Below are 10,936 nucleotides of genomic sequence, written 5' to 3' on the forward strand. Positions count from 1 at the left end.
TTTTTTTTTTTTTTTTTTTTCAAAATTGCAAGAATGCAATACAATCGGTCATATCTTGAGCGGGTCATGCATATAGTTACCAGAAAAGAGGGCGCCCCCCCCTCATTTATATATGTGTACATACCCATGCCTATACCTCTTGTTTTTGTTGTTAAAAGAGAGTAAAATAGTACAAGTTGTGCACCCCCCACAGCTGAATGTTACCCACACATATTCGTATATACAAGTCGCGCTTATATTTACACGTGGTGGAAGCGCGCCACCATTTATGCGTCTCCACACTTGTGAATACTCCTTTATGTATAAAATGTGCCCATTTAAGCACCTTTTTTTAAAACATCTTTATGCCAAGCCGGCATAAATAGTCATACGTACCATTTCTGTCGAATTTTTTCATTGTGCCAATCCTCCTATCTGCACACACGTGTTAACAGCGCACACGTCTGTGTTCCCCCCATGTGCATATCCCTCGCATGCATATATATACACATCATTCGAATTAACAGTTTGCAAATTGTTAGCTACCTCCCAATTAATGCATTCCTTTTCGCGCATACAATAATTGTTATTCTTTTTATTACTTCACCAGCATTCGCTTTATATTTTGAAAAATATTGCACAATTTTTTTCGCAAAACAGGACTTTATAAACATGCGAGAAATCGCATAAGGTTAAATTGTTGTAAATCTCCACAGCGTTTTCCACAAATCGGGTGCAGCGCCCCATTTATGCGTTCGCACAGACATTTTCCACGTGTTATTGTCTACCCACAAGTGAAGCTTCCAATGTTGGATTGTCTTCTTAGCAAAAGGAGAGGATAAAGCATTCCGCCACTAAAAATTACAGTGGCAACAGCGATGCTCCAAATTGTTGCTCCCCCCTTCAGCTATAAAAAGTTGTTCACACCTGCCTCTTTTCATTTCGGCGCAATGTCTCCCCCCTCTTCCTCAGAATGTTCCTAACATTCTAGCACAACATCAACGCTTTGTGGCGATACCCTCGTGTCAACTAAAAATTTCACTAAGACAATTTTGAAAAATATTTAAAATGTGAAGTTAAATGGGTGCGCCTCCACACATGCGCACACCTTGGAACGGCGATTTAACAAGAATATCACACATCATTTACACAAAAAAAGAAAAAAAAAAAAAAAAAAAAGCCAAAGGGGAGTTAACGCAGCCAAAAGTTGTCTCCAACTCAGCAGCGATGCATGTGTCCCTACGGCTAAAAGACTTCCAACTCGACGCGCTCATATGAATACATATCATCCACCGTAACGCAGTCCCGTTCACATGTGAATATGATGACATTCCCCACGTTGAAATTGTTTAACAAATTGCCGGAAAGGTTATCCTTTTCTTCCTCCTCTTCTTCAAGTTTTCTCTCTATTTGATACACAAAAGTGGAAAAGAATTGCATCTCGAAGAGTAGCTTGCTCCCGCAGTGTGCACATGTCATGGTCCTTTCCTTGATGTATTTCTTTGTTGATTTGTACATATATAAAAATTTCCCATTATAAGAATACCTTAATATTTGACTGTAGTTTTTACTTAAGTACGAATAAAATTTTACACATCCGTTAAAATCATTTTCGAAGAATTCGATATCGCCAATGTCGTCCAGATCGTGATCATTTCCTATCGACAAATCGGTGTCCTCTTCCCTGTTTTCCTTATTGCGTTGTTCATACGTTTCATGCATTTTCTTCGCCTTCTCATAGAGGTAGTCTCCATGTCCACAATCAACTCCATCGTCTTCAATTAGGGAAATATAAAAAGTGGGTAGTCTACAACTTGTGCCTTCTTCCATCAAGTTTTCTTTTTTCTGCCTCGTTTGGGGCAGCCTAAGAAGTTCCTCTCCCCCTTTAGGTTCACTTGCTTGGGAATTATCAGCTACAACAGATGAATCGTTATGTCTTGGTTTTTCATTTACACCACTAAAGGTTGCACTAATGGAGTTACCAAAGAATGATTGGTTATTCCCTTTCTGTTCCGTAGCACTCTTCGAAAATAAGGATTTCCAATCGATTAATTTTTCCTCCATAAAACTTACCCCTTGTGTCAGAGAGTCTTCTTTTTTTATATTTTCGTTTGAGAAATCAAAAATGGGTTGTCTCCTATTTGTTCTGCTACAATTGGGGAAGACTCCTTTTTCGGGGTCATTTTGATTTGCTCTTCCATTGTGACACATTTCGCCTATGGCACAGCCGTTCATCCCTGACTCTGCGCCCAGTTCATCACCGCCCACATTTTGAAATAGCTTTATTTTTCCCTTAATGCACACCCAACTGTTCTTATTCACATTGCACTTGCCACTGTTAAGGCAGCAAAACAAGTACAGTATTCTTACGTACTCATCATACGACGTTGATAATTGAAATAAAAACGTCAGGTCGTTTTTGCACGTTGGACACTCCAAATTGAAGTTCGTTGGTTCTTTCCCATATAACCACACGGGGGCACCACCAAATTTGGAGTCATTTTTCAAGTCAAACTTGTTGTCAATTTTCTTTGATAACACTCCAATGTACATACTTTCTTTGGGGCACGCTTAGGGGGAAGTAATGCTGTTTTATTTTATGGTGGCCTTCCTTTCCTTCACTTTTCAGCGCTCGTGGGACGCGTACGTATTAAGTGAACGCATTTATATTTATGTGCCTTTTTATTCTCCCCTTTTTTTTGAGGAAAACCTTTTTAAGAGAACTTATAAGAGTTGCGAGTTTAAGTTGTTACATAGCAGTACCCCTGTGCTGGAGATTTTTTTTTTTGAGAATTTGTGCCGTAGGAAAGTCCCTCAGATAAAGTTAGAAAACGGAGAATGTTCGCCTCTAGGGTCTATGCATAAAAGCCATTTGGTGATATTTTTATTTTTCACCGCTTAACATTTCGCGCATACTTTTTATTTATTTTTTCCCCCTTTAACATGCAGCAGGTCGTTCGGTTCTTTTGCTAAACACATGGTGTTAAATGTAAAATTTGCTTCTACAGGGTGGCGCTGCAGTTCAGTCGTACCTTAGCTTACAACGCGTTAGGGTTAGGGAAGGGCATTTTGTTAGTGTGCTCAAAAGGGGGAAGTCCAAATTGGGTTCAAAAAAAAAAAAAACGCTTAACTATTTTTGTACAACTGATTTTAGAAAAAAGGGGGAAATGCATAGCAGGTTGTTTTTCTGCTTTTAAGAGGGCCACGGTCATCCCGCCTAAGCAGTACACATAGAAAACTTCGTGCATATGCGTTACATCAAATGCGGAATTAGTTTCACTGTTGAAACATGTAAAGTTTGGCGAGGTTAAGAACTCGCTTTGGGGTCTACGTGCAGCATGCTGAGCGAGGAAACCCGCTTCTCCCCTCCTATCACACCAATCATGTTTCTTAACGTGGTGTGTGTTTTCCCTGCAAGAAAAGATCGGTTTTAGAATTTTGCGCCTCTAAAAAGATTTCTGGGATCGCTCATTCCTTTTTTGCACGTCCCTTAAGAAAGAGAACCACACATCTGCGTATTCATAGGGCGTTTGTCATTTAAGCCAAAATGGGTGGAAAAAAAAAAAATTTGGAGTTTCACTCTAATGTGCCTGTTTATCTTTTTTTTTTTTTTTTTATTGCGGTGAATTTGTTCCAAACTAGGAAAATAACAACCCCGTCAGTTAGTAACCGCTGAGACATTATACGCATTCGAGGTGGTTATCCTCGACATACCACATTATGTAGCGGTCTCTTCTGCAAACGAGATCTCCTTCGCCATTTGTACGTGGCCAGCTAGCACTAACCAGTTGAGTATCCGTTTTGGCTTTTTTTTTTTTTATTTTTCCATTTTGTTATTATTTTTTTTTTTATTAACAGTTCAGGCAAAAACGCGAAATGTGCAACCCTTTTGCGCACACGAACTGAGAATTTACCTGAACCGTTAATACAATAAATAATTTTTACATTCCAAAATGGTAGGAAATTATTTGAAAACTGTAAGCTTGTCTGCGAATTGCAAAGCCGTTCGACGTGAAGTTTCTTCCATGGGTCTACACAAACACATGTAGTGCAATTTTTGTGGCTTTACAAAATTGGTATACATATAAAGCATGTTGAGTATTTTTGCAAATATTGCTTACTCCTTAAAAACAACATCACAAAAGGAAGGAACATTTCTATTCGGTTTTTTTTTTTTTTTTTTTTTTTCTTTTACATTTAAAAGGTTTACCTGCTGTGTATAAGAAAGAATGGGTGAGAAACTTCACGGGGAAATTTTTTTTTTTTTTTTTTTTTTACGCTATGCTTTTGAAGGGGTAGGCATAATAAACGTACTGGACGGGCAAGGAAGTAAGTCCAACTTGTTAGACCACACTTCCTTTTGATTTTTTCCTTTTTCCTATGCCTTTCCCACCTTTTGTCCATTTTTGATGTGCATGAACGGTTGCCTTAGCGCGTTTGTTAAAAAAAAGAAAACGTGGTAAGTGAAAAAATTGCAAGGCTATAACACTTGGCCAGTTTAAATTCTGCTGAAAGGAAAAAAAAAAATATATTGCCTCGGTATATATTGCCGCTTTATATGTAGCCTCTTTATATATTGCCACTTTATATATAGGCTCTTTATATATTGCCTCTGTATATGCTGCCCCTGTGTGTGTTACCGCTACACATCCTACCCCCTTCGCTGGAGCCAAAACGCCCAATTGGAAGAAACTCCCCATGCCTGCCTGCACACACACACGTGAAGGCTTGGCAAAATGTCCAAAGATTTCAGCGAGGCGCGTTCCCATGAGGAGCATAACTCCGATAAGAAGTCAAAAGTGGAAGACGATTTAATATCAGTCGCAGGCAGCAACTGCAGCTCCACGAAATCGAATAAAAGGAGTCTTTATAGCAGGAATTCGGATGTCCACCAGTTGTTGGCGCGAATAGCACAGGTAAAGAAGGGCATTGCCGCGGGTGCCGTCAGACAAGCCTTTTTACCACGTGCGCAAAAATACGTGTAATAACAAGTGAAGCCCCATTTTTGGAGTAAAATTGGAATAAATACGCATCTCTTCATTATTTACAGGAAATTGATGAACGAAAGCCGAGCAACGTGATACATTTCATCGTGGACTTTTTGTGCAAGCACTACCCGGAGCACTTACACGGATTTGAGGCCATATGGAATGGAGGTTTCTCAACAACATGGCAGCCTCCGTTAAGAAGGATTAATGGATAAACAGTGGCCAACTGGAGAGCATGCGTCCCACGAAAAGGGAAAATAGAAATATTTGCACAAATGAACTGATTTTTTTTCTGAACCCAATTTGACTTCTCATTTTTTACGTTCCCTTTTTGTAGATCCCGATTTGGAACAAGAACGAATACTCGTCGTGGAGTTTTTCAAGCAGCAAAAATTACCAGTTGAAATATCTGTCCATTTTGTGAATGCGGGATTCGACACTATTGAGACGTTATGTACATTGTCCACCAACGCCCTTGATGATATTGAAAAGTTTAACAACACGAGATGGCTACCTGGACATAAGGTCCGACTACAACAGACCTTTAACGATATTACGAACCGAGTTCGGATGTTCAAAGAGGAAAGAGATGACCTGATAAAATCTTTGAAGCACCGATTTGTGGGTAGTGGCACTCCGCGATTACTCAATTCTGTTGTCCTTCCAAAAGTGGCCAGCCCTATGATACTACCAGCTCCCCCCCACGCTCACCCGCACACCCACCCACCATTTGGTGTTCCCACCAGGGCGGGAAATTATATAGCAGTGGACAAGGTGGTACATCCTCCGTATTTTTACAAGAGGTAACAAGGGATGATTGTTCACTCGGTTGAAGTGTTTTTTGTTTTTTTTTTGACTGAGGAGGGAAAAAAAAAAAAAAAAAAAAAGTTATACTTTAATTTTTAATGAATTTGTTTTTTAATTTAAACTTGAGTAATCGGGGGGGGTGACGTAGTTCGGGGGGTGAAGTAGTTCGGTGCGCTTATGGGCCGCGAAGCTACGCAGGCCGCTCGGTCTAATAGTTTTGCCTTCCCCTTTGGCGGAGTGGAGAAGCCTATCCTACGTGGGGATTTCTCTCAAGTTGCGTTATATACCTACCGGGTGATAAATTTTAAAAGAGACAATTTGCTCTCCCTGGGCTGGGGGGTTTGGCACACACAAAAAAAGTTGCAGGCAGCATCTCATTTGACACGCCATCAACCCATGGGTATGGAATGCCATCTTTCGTGTTTCACATTGCCGCGTTGCTCACCTTCACGGTGATTGCTCTGCCCACACAAACGGCACATTTGCCTCATTTTTAATTTTGTCAAGTCGCTAAGTTTGGCGCAGCATCTGTATGTACACAACACGTGGGCATCCATTTTAAACGCCTGCTGTTTTGTCCTCATGAGTTTTCAGCGAAACTGAATAAATTTGCTTTGTGATGAAAACTTTATGTGGTTAGTTTTTTTTTTTTTTTTTTTTTTTTATCTTTTCAACGGTGTGGCAAATTAGGGCCATGTTTGGGTGGATGCGGTTTGTTGGGGGCATTCCTGCGCTCCCATCCACGTGTGACACAGCATAGCATAGCATAACATAAGACAGTGTTGCATAGCAGGGGGGGATTAAAATGTCGGTAGTGGTGGTGGCAGTGGTGGTGGCAGTGGTGGGTATTAGTGCCACGAAGGAGAATCAGCCTCTCTCAATCATGGCAAAGTTGAAAATCGCGCGGGGGGGAGCAAAGAGGGGGTTACATCTCCTCCTGTGGTTCACCAAATCGGTGGAGGATAACAAAAAAAAAAAAAAAAACCCACACTGGAGTGGAGAGGAAGGCCACCTCCAAACGCGCTAATGGCACATTTTGATGTTCAAAATTTTGATGTCCTCGAGGGGCTTGTCCCTTTTGTCCGTGCGCACCTTCTCTATGTCTAGGACGACCTTGGTCCCCTGGGTGACTTTTCCAAAGACGGTGTGTTTGAAGTCGAGCCAAGGGCACGGGACAGTGGTAATAAAAAACTGGGAGCCATTGGTATTGGGTCCACAGTTGGCCATGGATACCATAAACGGTTTGGAGTGATTGAGATGGTCAAAAAATTCGTCCTCAAATTCCTTCCCCCAAATGCTTTCCCCACCAGTGCCATCTCCCAAGGGGTCTCCAGTTTGTATCATAAAATTTTTGATAACGCGATGAAATATGCAGTTATTGTAGTATCCATTTGTCGAATGCAGAGAAAAATTTTCAACCGTCTTTTTGCATTCTTTGTAAAAAAGAGCAATGTGTATTTCGCCAAGAGTCGTATAAATTACTGCACTTTTATACGTTCTGTTGCTATCCTCTACCTTTTTTATAGGTGACGAAAAGAAAGAGTTCAGGTCATTTTTGTTTGGCTGTTCATTGTATATATCTCTATCGTCCAGCTCCTGTTCAGATATGGCCTTTTTTGTGAACACGTAGAAACGCGCCTTCTTGTACACAGTACAGAACAAAGCACAGTCGGAGATATTATCATCGTTGATGTAGAGTGATTCGTGAATGTTTGCTCTGGTTTTATTTGCTGAGATAATTTTTTGATAAAGTCCAAGGGATAGGTACCTCAGATTAATTTCATTTTTCCCAATGATGTAGCACAACTGGTTAGTAACAAAATTGACGACCTTAATTCCGATGAAGGTGGAATAAATGACATACTGATTGGATTCATCAAATGTGATCATATTCAATTTTATATTTTTACTCTTTATGTGTTTTTTTATTTCCTTTTCAATGAAGAGTCTCTTCCCAAAGTCTAGGCTATCAATGTGAAGCTCTTTCTTTAGGGGGTCGTTTTGGGCTGTTAAATACATCTCCGTACTTTCGTCGTATACTCTGTACAACTTCATCGTCTCAAATTTGTAGATATACAAGAAATAATTTTCCGATAGGATGGCCATGAACTCTCCATCGGGACTTATACTCACACATAGGGCGTACGTTTTGTATTTGCACAGTTCGTATAGGTCTGTTTCACTTTTGAAGGAAAAGGAGAGTTGCTTCTTCTCCAGGTTGTGCCTTTTCCAATACGTGGGGGTGCCATCATCTCCGCTTTGGCTATCCCGATTGGGTCTACCCCCTGGGTGATGGGCCCCGCCACTCCTATGGCCACCACTTCTTTGGCCCCTCCCCTTGGGGAAGTGAAAACTGTCAACATCCACTATATCGATGAGGCCACTATTATCGCTGAGCACACACAGGTCATACTCCTTGTTGTACTTAATAATTTCGATAACATTGGAGCTGAAATTTATTACCTGTGTGCAAACGTCACTCTCTAATGGATTGTAAATATATATGCATGGCTTTTCGCTAGATGAAATGGCTACCTTCACAGATGGAGAGAAGAGAGAGGAGTATACAAATTCTCCCGTCTGAGGAGAAAAGTCTAATTTTATAATGATATTCATATCAAAGCTACTGACATCAAATTGCTTGTATGTCTTGTCTTTGGATAAACTCCCCATGACTTCTTCATCTTCAGAAAGGAATAAAGAAATAATTTCACTCAAATGGATTTTAAAATGTTTCACAAATTCGATGGATCCCACATTTTTATACCAAAATTTTACCACTCCGTTTGCGCTTCCGGTCACTATGTACTTTTTTTTGTTGCTGACAAGGACGTGTGTGACTACGTCCGTGTGCATGTAGCTCACTTGGTAGTTCTTGTTCGTTGGTAGGTTCTTCAAATATATGTCGTTGTTTATTCGTTTTTTTTTCTTGCCCCTGGTTGCCGGCTCGCCTTGTCGCTTGCCTGGCGCGCGGGGGCCGGGGTGCGCCGCCGTATCAGTGCCTGCATCCGCGGTTACGTTTCCTTTTTCATCGGTTTCCTCTCCTTTTTCATCGCTTCCCTCTCCTTCTTCATCTTCTCCTTCCTGCGCTGCCCCCCCATGCGGACTGGAGGCCTCCAGCGGGGCGGGGCCAAAACTCGCGTCGCTGGATTCGCCATCCGATGAATGCGCCTCATTTCCCCCCCCCTCTTCTTCCCTGCCTGCGTCGCTTTCTACCATTTCTGCCATTTCCTCCATTTCTGCCATTTCTGCCATTTCTCGCTTTCTTCGAGTTCAAAGGGGATCTCTCAAATCATCTTCTGAAACGCATCCGTTATGTTTCCCTCCCCCCCCATGCATGGATGTTCACTTTTTGGGTGCACGTATAAACAACCCCCTTTTTTGGAAAGCGTCTCCGTCGAGCGAGCTGTGCTTTCTTGTTCCTTTTCGTTCCTTTTTGTCCCTTTTTGCCGCCTTCTTTTGGAGGAAAAAATGACAAGCTTGGTATTTTAATCGCTCGGAAGAGTTAAGATTCTTCCCGCTTTATTTCGCTTTGCGAGTTCATTCCTTTCTGTAAAAAAAAATAACACAAAATAACACAAAAAAACACAAAAAAGGAAGGCCCCATAAATATGTCGATTTTAAAGGTGCTTTTTTTTTTTTTTTATCGCGTGGGAGGACCCCTTTTGCAGGAATTTTTTTCAAGGGAGAGGGGAGACCCGAAAAACGACGAGGAGAGGTCCACTCAAGTGGGACAAAAACAAAAATGCCTTTTAGCAACCCCCTCTGTAGGATAGCTGCCCGAAGGAGTAGCATAATTATCACCGCAATTTTTGCAAACGATGCAACGGGGTTGACACTGCAAAGTGGAAAAAAAAAAAAAAAAGGGAAGGCATACGAGGCAACATTCCCCCGCGTAGGAGTCCATTTGGTGTTACACGTGTATACATGCGTATGCCCTAACGCATTTATTACGCAAGGAATGCTTCTCCCCATTTACCACTCTCCATGACTGACCGATCACCCCCTTTGGCATACAGACAGTTATGACTTACATTGACGCGAAATCTCCTATACGTCGTTGTTTCGATGTGTCCGTGGGAACAATGATTCCATTTTTTTTTGGGGGGGACACGCCCCCACAACTACCATTATGTGTGCAATCCCCGGTTCGGTCCTTTTTTCTGCGCGGCCGAAATTGTGCAAATTGTGCAAATTGTGCGAATGTGTTTCAAAGCAGGTCCGTGCGAACGTTTTTTCAAGCAGGACCGAGCGCACGCCTTTCCAAGCAGATCGAAGTGCTCCCCCACACCCTCAACAAAATAAAATCACCAAGAGGGACGGCCCACTTTCGCAAAACGGAAACAGCCTGTGTAATCCAAGCGGCTGATCACTCGTACGATCCTGCTTATCCACAAATGGCGTATCTTCCATCGTCCAAAAATGCAACTGCCACATTTAACAGGTTAGGCAGTTTAAGCAGTTTAAGCAGTTTAAGCAGTTTAGATCCTTTGGGGGGGAGAGGTCGCAGAGGTGGCTCAACTTGGTGCACGTGTGTCTACATGCGGATCGGCCCTGATTAATGTTCACCCCATTGGCTGCGCGTGTGCTGATCTGTTTTTTTTTTTTTTTTCTCTTCTTCACGTTTGGCCAGAGGAGGGGAACCTTTTCGCATAAGTACAAACCTATGCATGTGCCTACCCAAATGCAACACGCTGCTTTGGGCTGCCCAATTGAAAGAAATCACACCGTGCCCTACGTAACACGACTCGAGGGTGTGTGCCCACTTGGGAACCTTCCCTGGGATTACACAGAGAGTGCCCATCATCGTGGCCGTTGTCAGCTATCCTAGGAATACTCTTTAGGAGCACCTTTTTTCGCTTCATGACAAAGGTGCCCGCCCTGTGGCGGTGTTACAGAAATGTTGATTCCCATTATGCACGCGCGTATGCCTAACATTTGTCAAAAGTCCTACACGAGGTGATGCCGCAAAAAAGGGGGGAGGCATTTTTTTTTTCACTTCCCGCGCGGATGAAAATGATGAGGAGAAGGCGCTACTGTTTCGTTTTCCCTTTTTTTTAAACATGACACTTGATATGATAATTGGGATAAAGAAGTGGCATCCCCGTTGAGGGATTTTTTTTTTTTTTACAGTGTAGCCTTCATTCTTTGCCTTCCCCTTT

The 10,936-nt window shown here is 42.0% G+C and overlaps 4 protein-coding genes across 4 annotated transcripts in view; 2 read left to right on the plus strand and 2 right to left on the minus strand.

Annotated features, from left to right (window-relative positions):
• PCYB_103110 (topoisomerase I) overlaps positions 1–59 on the plus strand; it is a gene marked incomplete at both ends in the record, with an annotated part of 3,274 nt that extends 3,215 nt beyond the window's left edge. The window contains one exon of the mRNA XM_004222860.1: positions 33–59. Coding sequence (XP_004222908.1) covers positions 33–59 — 27 coding nt within the window. The remainder of the gene's footprint in view (positions 1–32) is intronic.
• A 1,165-nt stretch (positions 60–1,224) lies between these two features.
• On the minus strand, positions 1,225–2,532 carry PCYB_103120 (hypothetical protein; the record flags this gene model as incomplete). The annotated part of the gene is made up of 2 exons (XM_004222861.1): positions 1,225–1,754; positions 1,794–2,532. The coding sequence occupies 2 exons, from the start codon at positions 2,530–2,532 to the stop codon at positions 1,225–1,227; spliced, it is 1,269 nt and encodes a 422-aa protein (XP_004222909.1).
• Positions 2,533–4,715: 2,183 nt separating this feature from the next.
• Positions 4,716–5,774, plus strand: PCYB_103130 (hypothetical protein; the record flags this gene model as incomplete). The annotated part of the gene is made up of 3 exons (XM_004222862.1): positions 4,716–4,895; positions 5,030–5,135; positions 5,305–5,774. The coding sequence occupies 3 exons, from the start codon at positions 4,716–4,718 to the stop codon at positions 5,772–5,774; spliced, it is 756 nt and encodes a 251-aa protein (XP_004222910.1).
• A 1,023-nt stretch (positions 5,775–6,797) lies between these two features.
• PCYB_103140 (cyclophilin) lies at positions 6,798–8,309 on the minus strand (the record flags this gene model as incomplete). The annotated part of the gene is made up of 1 exon (XM_004222863.1): positions 6,798–8,309. A coding segment is annotated over one exon (1,512 nt), but the record flags the coding sequence as incomplete, so codon positions are not given.
• Between the last annotated feature and the right edge of the window lie 2,627 nt (positions 8,310–10,936).

Source organism: Plasmodium cynomolgi, chromosome 10, assembly GCF_000321355.1.
Source record: "Plasmodium cynomolgi strain B DNA, chromosome 10, whole genome shotgun sequence".
Classification (NCBI taxonomy): domain Eukaryota; phylum Apicomplexa; class Aconoidasida; order Haemosporida; family Plasmodiidae; genus Plasmodium; species Plasmodium cynomolgi.